We start from the raw sequence: 12,799 nt of genomic DNA, 5'->3' as shown, positions 1-12,799 counted from the left end.
AACACACCACGATACTGCATAATACAAACCAAGTAAGAAGTATCAGAAGCTATAGAAATATAATAACCATTCACGCTGGTTCTAACAATCGTCTGCATATCCTATTTAATGAAGACAATGTCGTTAGGCTAGTTATTGCGCTATTTGTTCTGAGAAATCATATCTGTGTTAAAGACAATTAATATCAGGACACGAAAATTCTTCCCGGCAGCGGCCATCGAGAACGCCAGCTGTATTTCGGCGTTTCAGGGACTTTTCACTGGCTCGCAGTTGCAGCCAGTCGCATTCTCCGATGAGAACCCATCGCCTCTGATATAAAAAGAAGTGAATAAAACATCCATTGATATTGCGAATAGCTGCCCGGTTGATTAAAATTCTGGTATACACAGCTGAGATATTAAGTTGAAATAGCTACGTATCGTACCTAATGTATATATTTTGTCTGTAGGCCAATACAGCGCGTTCAAAGAGGTGTGATCTCAGGACAAGTACTGCAGCAACTGGAATGTCGACAGTGTGTACACATTGAGCACGATGCATAGATGGTCATTTTTCATTGAATAGTGTTTCAATCGTATATACCGGACTAGTTTTAATATCTAGCTCAGAGCTATTCAACCTTCAAGTAACGAGATATTATACACGATAAGATATAGTTTATTTAATAGTAGTAATAATAATAATAATAATAATAATAATAATAATAATAATAATAATAATAATAATAATAATAATAATAATAATAATAATAATAATAATAATAATCCTTTCTACTATAGGCACAAGGTCTGATATTTTGGGGCGAGGGGCTAGTTGATTACATCGACCCTAGGGCTTAACTAGTACTTATTTCGTCGACCCCAAAAGGATGAAAGGTAAAATCGACCTCGGCGGCATTAAAACTCAGAACATGAAGACGGATGAAATGCTGCTTAACATTTCTCCCAGTTTGCCAGCAATGCTAAGGTCTCGCAGCTTATGACATATGCTATGACCTACCTTATCAAATGCCTTTGTAAAGTCAAGATAGGTCACACTGACATCTGAATAGTCAAGCAACTGTTTCAATGTTGTGTATTGTTCAGTAGGTAATTTTCTTCTAGGATGATTCGTTCTATGACTTTACTGATATGTGAAGTCAGAGAGATTGGCCTATAGTTTTTGGCCTCTGCTCTGCTCCCACCTCTGTGGATAGAGCATATAATGCCTTCTTTTAAGCTTTTCAGGAAATTTACCACCTGCAAGGAAATTCTGGAAAAGTATATGAAGTGGTTTTGCTAAAGCCTGCTTACATGACTTACATAGATACACACACACATACACACACAAACACATACATATATGTATGTAAGTCCTGCGTTCTTCGCAGCGTCAGTTGCTAACCGTGAGTTGTATGGAAACAATCAGCTTATCAAAATTCCTAGCAACTTCGATATGGGGAAAAGTGTATAAGTTACCACCTTAATATATTTATACTTTATCGTATACTGCTCACTTTTCGTTCTCTATTGCTTGAAGCTAATATCCTACAATCGGATCTCTAGATACTATTCACCTATATATACAAGGGAGTGCTGAAAAGTTCCTGACTTTGAGTAAAAGAATATACAGGAGGATCAATTAATTATAATTTTATTCAACATATTCCCCTTTCAGATTCACACACTTACTGCAGGGGCCCTTCAGTTTTTCTAAGCTTTGTAAGAGAACTCGGAAGGTTGAACCTCCAAACAAGCCTTTTGTGACACCCTTAAAGCCAGGAACTTTTCAGCACTCCTTCATATATATATATATACAGGGTGTCAAAAAGTCTATACACGTTTTAACTGCTAATCACTAAATTTTCATTTCTCTTTTGATTTAACGAAGGAAGAAATAACGAAGGAAGCCACACTAAACTTTGAACAAACGAATTTTAACCTAAAATGCTATTCGAGGTTTGCAAACGCAATCGAAGTGCAAAAACACTTTGGGAGGGAGTTTCAAACAGATTCACCTCCGTGACTTACAATCACTAGAATTAGAGACAAGTTTGAAACAGATGGAACTCTTCAGATTGTCCACAAGAAACGTTCCGGAATACCGCGGTCATCGAAAAGTCCCACAAAGCAAGAAAAGATAGAAGAAACGTATTGCCAGAGTTCGAGAAAATCTGTGCGGCAAACGAGTTGTGAGATAGGAATTTCAATGTCGAGCGTCCATCATAGTTTGAAGCTCTGCCATTGAATAAGTTTCATTCCAAGAATAGTTCATGCTCTCAATAAGATGATCTAGACCGAAGAGGGGAGTTCTATGAGCGTTACATCGCAAAATGTGTAGAAGATGCACACTTTCCAACAAAGATTGTTTGGAGTGGTGAGGCTACATTTAAATTAAATGACTTAATTAACCTACTGAAGACTTGAAAATTTGCATAGTATGGAGGAACATCATGTCAATTTGCCAGGAGTTACAGTTTGGTGCAGCTTATCAAAACGATTAACTGGACCATTCTTTTTCGCCGATGCTGTGACTGGTTCTATTTTCTTGAACTATTTAAGAGGACTTTGAAGGAATTTTATTTCAAGCAAGATTACTACCTTGACATTTTATCGGACAGGTGAAGTGGACAAAGAGAATCAGTGGAATACATTCCGTGTTCAACTTGTCTCACACACATAGTCTTCTTTCTATGGGAATACTTAAGAGAAAAAAACTTACAATACTAAACCAACAACAACCAACGAATTGAGAATGCGCACAGATACCGAACGAAATGCGTCTTGGTGTTTGCGACTGGATTGCTTCGCCTTTTCAGTAATGCTTGGAGCTGAACGGTTACCAGTTTAAAAACAAACGCTCATTAAATAATTAAATTCTGTCTGAAGATTCTATTAAATTTTGAAAAGGAAATATATTTTAATAAACACTAACTTTAGAATCATTCAGTGTGTGTGTGTGTGTGTGTGTGTGTGTGTATTTTGGGCACATCCTGTACATACATACAAATATGCATACTTACATTCATACATACAGGCATCATGGCTGTCTATTCGTTAATTCGTTAAACGAATATGACCCTCACCGACTAATTATCTTGTTTCTATCTTTTGCTTTTTCAATGGCTTTTAAAGTCAGCAAGTGACATACATTTTTTGTTGCAGATGTGGTTTTCATATTCATGCGTTGCAATTAGCTGGGGTTTATTTCTAAACAGTACCGTGATTGTGGTTTGGCATGCGCCATGTGAGGTGATTCCAAATCGGCCACGAACAGAAAATTCCATACCAGATTGATTGCATATCATACCGATTGCTAGAAACTCTCTCTCTCTCTCTCTCTCTCTCTCTCTCTCTCTCTCTTTCACACACACACTCGCACACACACGTCTTTACTTTTGCGGTTTTTGGTTAGCATTACCGCCTTGGTTTTTCCCAACATATGCCATGCAAACATTCCCGTGCCGTTTACTAAAAACAGTTTTCTATTTGCTTTGATGTAAAAGAATTTTCATAAATTAGCTTAAGCGTCATTGAAATTTATTATGCTTTATCTCTTGTCATAAAATTGACATTAGTCAGGTGAGGTGAGGAGGGGTCAGGAATTGCAAGTTCAACCTGTTTAAGATGAATTTGACCGGAATACGCAGACAGTAAGAAATAATTAGCAAATGAGTAATTTGTACTTCATCAAACAACGGTCGATAAATTTTAATCGCATTCCGCACGTCCACGCTATTATAATATTTCGAACTTTTCCCCCTCTTCGCAGCAACCAAACTATAAATACTTTTCCCCCTCTTCGCAGCAACCAAACTATAAAATAGTGGTGTGAAGGTGGTAAATATCCAGGAGTGCCTGGGTATTTACGACCGGTAAGGTGGACGCTGATGTACCTAATGTAATGAGTCAAGAATTGTTTTAGTCAAATTACACCCATAGTAAAAGAAATCAGTCATTACTTCAATCACTAATTCATGTGAAAAAGAGCAAAGGAGACAACCTCCGGAATATAAATCAATTGAAATTAATTAATGATAGAATATAGTTGGTTGTGTGTGTCTGACTTTTGGTTGTAGGGTGAATGAAAGGGCTTGCGGTATTTTTTCTAGCCTCGGGTGTCTCGAGTTAAAATTCTAACAAGAGAGAGAGAGAGAGAGAGAGAGAGAGAGAGAGAGAGAGAGAGAGAGAGAGAGGTGGTAGAACATGATCTGGCTTCATTCTTTAATTTGGCACAAAGTGACGAAACTGAAATTTACTTTAAATATGCGACGACAGATTCAAGATGGCTGTGACTGGGTGTGTTCATTAAGGGAGTGAGATTCGATGCTAGGAACGGTCTGGAATGTGTAGTGAACAAGCGAACTTGTTAATCACACGCTTAGACCTAAATATAAACAACAAAATCCAAACTATAAACTATTCATATACACAATTACACACGTACACACACACTTACACTTACACACATACACACGCAGACACACAGACACAAATGCACACACATACACTTAGACTTACACACACACATTTAGATACATACACATACTCATCCACACACAAGTACACACACACATACTCACACATAGACGCACATAGATACACTTAGACACACACACACACACGTACAAATACATAGACACTCACATACACACGTACAGACACATACAGATACTTAGAGGCACACACACACACACACACACACACCCAAACACAAGCATATACACGTACACACAACAAACACATATAGATATAATATCTTTCGGTTTAGTGAGAAGGTGTGTCACATTCTAATCTGTTTATTGTCTCTTGCGTTAGTCTGGTATTACTCTTATCATGTCACAAGGAGTGTTTGCTGTTGTGGAAATGTCAGGTGTTGCTGGTCAGAAAGTTCTATCGTAAACACTTTCATCGTGGATTATATCGACATACTCGGTGTTGTTGATTGTTTGTATGTCATATAAAAATATCCCACGAAGGAAAAGCGGTTAAGTATTCATTCATAAAAAGAAGACTTTTCCTCAGGTTTTATTTCCCTACAGAACTGTACGAGTAGTTTTGCATGAAGCTTAGACCAAAAACCCGCCGCAAGGTACTGTCCTTGTTGTAGTGTACTGGCTTGTGTGCCTTAGTGACCACGACAAGTCAAAGGATAGAGGCCAGACTCATACGGATTGCATCTTCTCAGAAGTTAAAAAAATCCCTATGTTGACACCACTTCACCCCCCACCGAAAGAACCCCAACAAATAAAACCCCATCAGAAACAAAGTTACAGAAGTATCGATGACATTCTTTTGAATCCAAGAATGCTCTGCACTATTTTTTCCTCCCTCTGGCGACAAGATGAGAGAAAAGCTTTCAATAAAAATATTCAAGGATAATAATAAACAAAGAACAATAAGGAGACTCTGACTTTTGAAAAAAAAAAATTGGAAAGAAAAACTAACAGTATCAGCATAACTAACGCAGTACGATAGAAGTCGAATACAAACAGCATTGACTGTGTTAAATATATTCTTAAGAAAATTAGAAAAAGAAAACTGTACAATAAAAAGTATGGCACGCCTCTGCAGAGTAATAATAGTTTGAATAAAGAACAAATGCTGTTTTAAGTGTGGGGGAAAAAAAAACCGTTAGAAAATCAAACTTAGCGATGTCGGTGCAAAAAAACGATTATCGGATAAACCGTTATTGATAAGAAAAATAAAATATTGATAGAACTTACGTTTGTGAATGAGAGAGCTGAGAATTTGAAAGAGAATAGCACCGTAATTAGGTTCCTTTTGTAAAAATTTCTCTACAGTCATTTCACATAGTTGAACGCCGTCAATGTTCTGAAATGCTTCACCTCGCATTCGACTCGCATCTAAGTTCTCATTTTCAATTGACCAAAAAATCCAATCTAATACTTCGCTTCTCGACCAATGTTTCGGGTGTTTGTATTGCCAAGTTTTCATTAAATAATTTCTACCGAAGCTGTCCACTAAAAGATAACGAAAAAAGAAAACCATTAATATATTTTAACATATTAAGAAACGCGAGATGGCAGAATCGTTACCACGCTGGGCAAAAAGCTTAGTTCAAATATCAGCCTTTCGGGGTTGATAAGATAAGTATCAGTTAGTAATTGGAGTTGACGTAATCGATTTCCTCCCTTCCCCGAAATTGCTGGCATTGTGCCAAAGTTTGAAATCAATATATCATTTAACTATTATCATCTGATTATTTTAGATTAAAACATAACTTTGTGGTTCAAAAATTTACAATATATATATATATATATATATATATATATATATATGTAAAAGAAGAGAAACTACCCCATAAATATTAAATTACAAATCTGCAAGCCATAAAACGTCCTTGAAATAAGAAATCTAATATACAAGGGGTTCATCAAAGTTATAAACATTCGTAACTGAAAATGTTACATAAGAAATATTGTACGATATTTACTCGCTGCTCGCCAATGCAATTACAACACGGAATTGTTGGAGTACATTCCAAATACAGAACACGAAACAGACACAGACAGAGAAAAACATTAGTTGAAAATATAACAATGCTATAGAGCAGTGATTCTTAACCGGGGTATACATGACCCTTAGGGGTTCATATTAATTCATGTGTAATAAATTGGTTGTACTTCTAAAATACATAAAATGTTAAAATTTGTTTAATGCATTTATACACAAAGAAATGTCAGTTATTGATAGCATCAAAATAGAGGAAACTGATGTAATATCGGCCATTGATGAAATGAGCTCAAACTCAGCCGCAGGCCCTGATGGATTCCCAACAATCCTCCTAAAGAAATGCAAAGAGGCTCTATCAAGACCACTTCAGATTCTCATTCAGAGCTTCCTCACAACTGGGTGACTTCCAAAAAGTTAAAGCAAGGCAAAATATGTCTTATCTATAAGGGAGGTAGCAGAGCAGATACTAAAAATTATAGACCTGTCTCTCTAACCTCCTAAAGTCGTATGGAACGCCTTTTCAAGAAGAAACTAATTGCGTTCCTAACACTCAGCATGGCTTCCGCTCAGGAAGAAGCTGCCTTACATAGCTTTTGTACCACTATGACTGGGTGTTGAAGCAGTTAATGAATCGCTCAAACGAGGATGTGATATTTCTCAACTTTGCAAAGGCCTTTGATAAGGTTGATCAGAGGATGATATGTCACCAGCTGCGGAGACTCGGCATAACCGTGAAAATCGTAGGGTGGTTGCATGACTTCTTAAAAGACGAAAGCCAGGCTGTAGCAGCAGCCAATAGAATCCTTTCTAAGGAGACAGTAATAGAGAGTGGAGTGCCTCAGGGAACTGTGTTGGGGTCGCTGCTGTTCATGATGGCTCTTTAAGACATGTCATCATTTTCACAGACAGCCACACTTACTAGCTATGTCGACAACACAAAAGTAGTACAAGCAGTGAAGGAACCTTCTGATGCTAATCTTCTACTGAAAGACCTAGATGCCATATATAAATTGGTTGAGGAAAACAACATGTAATTTAATGCAAATTCCAAGCCCTCCGCTACCAGTTAATTGGTGTTCATAAGTCGCAACAACGACACTTTTCACCAAAAGGAGCAGCAATCCTAGAATCACATACGGTGCGTGATTTCGAGATTAATATGAGCAACGACACATCGTTTGCCATGCATATCACCAAGATGGTGGCAGTGTTCATGTGAATGTCCGAATGGATTTTGAGAAACTTCCGAATAAGGGACCAGGAAAATATGCTGGTCCTATGGAGGACATTTGTTCTCAGCCGTCTGGATTACTACTCTCAACTGTGGTCACCCTACAGTGTCAGATTAATACCAGAACTTGAGATGGTTCAGCGATGTTACATAAGAAAGATTTGTACCAACGGGATAGCTGAGCTACTGGGAGAGACTGAGAGAGCTACGACTCTACTCTATGGAGCGAAGACGGGAAAGGTATACAATGATATATGTGTCGAAGATACTGGAGGAGCTGGCACCAAACTTTGGAATCGAGAGCTATACCAGACCCCAAATTGGACGTCACTGCACTGTTCCAAAGGTATCAGCTGTCCAATCTGTCCAAACCCTTTCTAACATGGAAGCATCCAAAGAGCATTTGAGGCACATAATGATGATAAGCTCCTTGAAGAAAATCCTACATTATCAGTTGAAGAATTGGCAATAGAGCATAGTTCAAACCATACAGCTGTTCATCGTCATCTTCAACAACCTGGAAAGGTTCCTAAGCTTGGAAAATGGGTGCCTCATGAATTGACCGAAAGCAACCACAAGAGTTGACATCTGCTCTTCTCTCCATTCTCACGAACTCATTTCACCCTTTTTGGATAGACTTATGACTGGTGACGAAAAATGGATCTTCTATCGAAATGTTAAAGGTCGTAAACAGTAGCTTGGTAAAAGGGAAATAGCTCAACCAGAACCGAGAAGGAAAATTCATAGGAAAAAGGTTCTTCTCTCTATCTGGTGGGATTGCAAAGGAGTAATTTACTTTGAATTGTTACCACCTAATGCAACAATCGATGCTCAAGTCTACTGTCAGTTTTGAAAAAAAAAAAGACCCGCCTTAGTGAATCGACCTCACACTGCAAAGATCACATCACAGAAGATCGAAGAGCTTGGTTGGGAAAAAAATTCCTCATTCACCTTATTCTCCCGACCTTGCTCTTTCAGACTACCATTTGTTTCGTAGTTTACAGAATCATTTGGGGGACATAACTTTCGCAAGCCAGGTGGAGGTCGAAACTGACATTTCAGACTTCTTTGCTTTGAAACCAAAAGGGTTTTACATTGATGGGATTAAAAAGCTTGTAAATAGATGGAAGGAAGTCATAGATAATGAGGAAAAGTACATTGATGATTAAATTTCAATTAAATATAACATTTGATATGACCTGATACACACACACACACACACACACACACACACACACACACACACACACACACATACATATTTTATGGAGGCAACACATGCGGAGTCTAAAAGAACATAATTAAAATACACATTCGAAACTTATATAGATATATATATTCTCTATAAGATGGAAATAAAAATTCCAGAATACATAAATATACGTAAATAGACAAATGTCGATGCAAAACATAAAACACGATTGAATTTAAGAAAAATTTCTATTGTAAGTACATTTAAAATTATAATACTGTAAGTACATTTAATATTGTACATTAAGTACATTATAATATTTTAAGTACATTTAAAATTATGATGAAATTAAAAATTTTTCTTGAGAGGATTAAGTAGTAAAGAGACATACTAAAAACGACGATAAGAAAAAAAAAATAATATAAAGATTACATCTACGGACCGTTTCAGAGATGTGCCATGGAATAAGACAAATTTCATATTATTAATCATGGCACTCCCCACATCAGGATGTTACACAAAGTTCGAAAACACATCTACATACCAGGACCGGTATGTAGATGTGCAGCACTGAATTTTGTCAGTGAACAGGTCGCGGTCTCAAAGCGACGAAAATATTTTGGCAAATTAAATTTAAATGTTGAAGTGAATCTAACGGTTTTTGTGTTTCTTAAATGGCTTATAAACACCTTCCACGCTGCAATTGTTTAAAGTATTATAATTTTAAATGTACTTACAAAAAATTTTTTTTTCCTAAAATCAATTGTTTTATATATTGTATCGACATTTGTCTATTTATGTATATTTATGTATTCTGGAATTTTTATTTCCATTTTATAGAGAATATATATATTTATATAAGTTTCGAATGTGTATTTTAATTATGTTCTTTTAGACTCCGCATGTGTTGCCTCCATAAAAATATTATTTTGAATATAGTTCACAACGAACACTACATCTTCCTATCTGTATATTAATGGGAGTTATTGTTAACATTAACAAGCTCTAAATAAACTATATATTGACTATGGGATTGCACCTAGAAAGTACAAGTCCGGGCAATGTTGTTTATGTCGCCCATGCATACCGATCAATCGTCCCTCTCCACGCTACCGATACTGTCCAAGGGAAAGGCAAATGTCGATAGAGCTTGGAACCAGTGACGTCACAACTCATTTCTACAGCTGAGTGAACTGGAGCAACGTGAAATAAAGTGTCTTGCAAGAAACACCTCGGTAGAATTTGCATTCAGAATATAACAACGGTCGAAACGCCGCTAAGCATTATGTCCGGCCTTCTAACGATTCTGCCTGTTCGCCGCCTTATAAACACATTTGATATTGGTTTCAAATTTCGGAACAAGGCCAGCAATTTTGGAGGTGTGTGTGTGAACGAGGCAGTAAGTCGATTACCTCGACCCCGGTGCTCAACTGGCACTTATTTTACCGACCCCTAAAGGATGAAAGGCAAAGTAGGCCTCGGCAGAATTTGAAGTCAGAACGTAAAGACGGAAGAAATGTAAGTATTCTTACAGAAAATGTAAGTATTCTGCACCGCGTGTCATAACGGTTTAGCCAGCTCCCCGCCTTATTAATGCATATAATATTTAAAAAAATCTAACAGTACATTGCAAAACGTTACAGTAATAAGTAATAATAATAATAATAATTAATTCGTTTATTAGCCACAAGGGCTTACATAAAATTACATTAAAACATACAACAACATAGAAGACAAAAACAGGACGATACAATGGGTTTTACAACGCGTAAACAATATATATAACGATTAGAAATTAAACAATTTAAAACTCCCGATAGGGGAAGCGCTTTAAGGACTTCGTGGAAAAACCCACAAAAGCCACGGGTGCCTGAACAACAGGGCAAGAGCCCTTCGCCATTTATTTACAAATGCACGCTAGAATTGGTCCTTTCACACTGGCCATTCATCTAACATTCCCCCAACACCAACACCAGTACTACTACAGTAATAATAATTATAATCGTTTCAAATTTTTCCGCAAGGTCAACCATTTGGGGGGATGGAGGAGATAAATCGATTACATCGACCCCAGTGTTTCACTGGTACTTAGTTTATCGACCTCGCCGCCTTAATAATAATAATAATAATAATAATAATAATAATAATAATAATAATAATAATAATTTTTACTATCGGCCCAAGGCCTGAAATTTGGGGGAGAGGAATAGTCGATTACATCGACCCCAGTACTCAATTGGTACTTATTTTATCGACCCCGAAAGGATGAAAGGTAAAGTTGACCTCGGCGGAATTTGAACTCAGAACGTAACAGCAGAAGAAATGCCGCCAAGCATTTTACCCGATTCTGCCAGCTCGCCGAAATATTAATAATAATAATGATTATGGCTTCAAACTTTGCCACAAAGGAAGCCATTTTGTGGGAGGGAACCAGTCGATTACATCGACTCCAGTGTTTCACTGGTATTCAATTTATCGACCTTGGAAGGCTGAGAAGCAAAACCGACCTTGGTGGAATTTAAATTCACAACGTAATGGCGGACGAAATACCGATAGGCATTTGGCTCGGCGTGCTAACGCTTCTTATTTCTTTATTGCCCACAAGGGGCTAAACATAGAGGGGCGTGCTAGCGATTCTGCCAGCTCGCCGTCTTAATATTTATTATAATAATGTTTAAGTAAATATTACTATTGACATGGAGTCAGGTTACGTAGAAGAGACTATCTAAATTAAATTTAGACTTTCGTAGTGAGCGTAAAGGACAAAATTGGCTTATGGGAGGCCATGTTTCGCATATTAAGATCCGGGTAATTTTTTGAGACATTTAAATTCTTTTGGAAAATATGCATCTTATATGCTATCAACTGCGTTAATACATGACTAGAATATAAATACGAATTCTGTATAACTGTATCTTGGGAGGGGTGATTGCGAATGGCGACGAAAGAACTTTGACTAGCCTGATTGAGACTGATCGAACGATTAATCTAACAATCGATTCATTTAATTATTAATTGGTTAAATATTGATTTCAAAGTTTGGCCAGCAATTTAGGGAGAGGAGTAAGTCGATTACATCGACTCCAGTGTTCAACTGGTACTTATTTCATTGGCCCAAAAGGATGAAAGGTAAAGTTGACCGCAGCGGAATTCGAACTCAGACTGTAAACAGGAAGAAATATTGCTAAATATTTCGCCCAGCGTGCTAACGATTCTGCCAGCTCGCAGCCTTAATAATAATGATAATAATAATAATAATAATAATAATAATAATAATAATAATAATGATTATAACAACAACAACAACAACAACAACAACAACAACAACAACAACAACAACAACAACAACAACAATAATAATAATAATAATAATAATAATAATAATAATAATTTTCTCTACTTTTGGCACAAGGCCTGAAATCTTTCAGGCGAAAGGGTTAGTTGATTATATTGACCTCAGTGCTTGGCTGGCACTTTATTTTATCGACCCCAAAAGGATGAAAGACAAATTCGACTTCAGCGGAATTAGAACTCAATACGTAAAGACGAACGAAATGCCGCTAAACATTTTGTTCGGCATGCTAACGATTCTGCTACTCCACTGCCTTAATAATAATAATAATAATAACAATAACAACAACAACAACAACAATAATAATAATAATAATAATAATAACTGCCCATATCCTACGTAAAATACTGTCTATGTGATCTCAAATTTTAAAGCAAACACATAATTTTCTTATGGTTTCTTAAACATTCACTTGAACAAAACTGTACAAATCCAAATATATGGTACCCTAGGCATAACACCTACATGAACTTCTAACTTGTTGTCTCTTGAGGTCTCTGGGTGAGACTTGGATCCAACTTGTACAAATGCAAAACAAAAGTCAAACATAAAATAATAATAATAACAAT

At 36.8% G+C, this 12,799-nt stretch overlaps 1 protein-coding gene across 1 annotated transcript in view; it reads right to left on the bottom strand.

Annotated features, from left to right (window-relative positions):
* The window catches only part of LOC106869737 (transcription factor ETV6), a 48,325-nt gene that overhangs the window by 11,048 nt on the left and 24,478 nt on the right, over positions 1 to 12,799 (bottom strand). The window contains exon 3 of the mRNA XM_052969120.1: positions 5,705 to 5,962. Coding sequence (XP_052825080.1) covers positions 5,705 to 5,962 — 258 coding nt within the window. The remainder of the gene's footprint in view (positions 1 to 5,704; positions 5,963 to 12,799) is intronic.

Source organism: Octopus bimaculoides, chromosome 7 (assembly GCF_001194135.2).
Source record: "Octopus bimaculoides isolate UCB-OBI-ISO-001 chromosome 7, ASM119413v2, whole genome shotgun sequence".
NCBI classification, from domain to species: domain Eukaryota; kingdom Metazoa; phylum Mollusca; class Cephalopoda; order Octopoda; family Octopodidae; genus Octopus; species Octopus bimaculoides.
The sequence above is the reverse complement of the archived record's forward strand: the minus strand, read 5'-3'. Positions and strand labels throughout refer to the sequence as shown.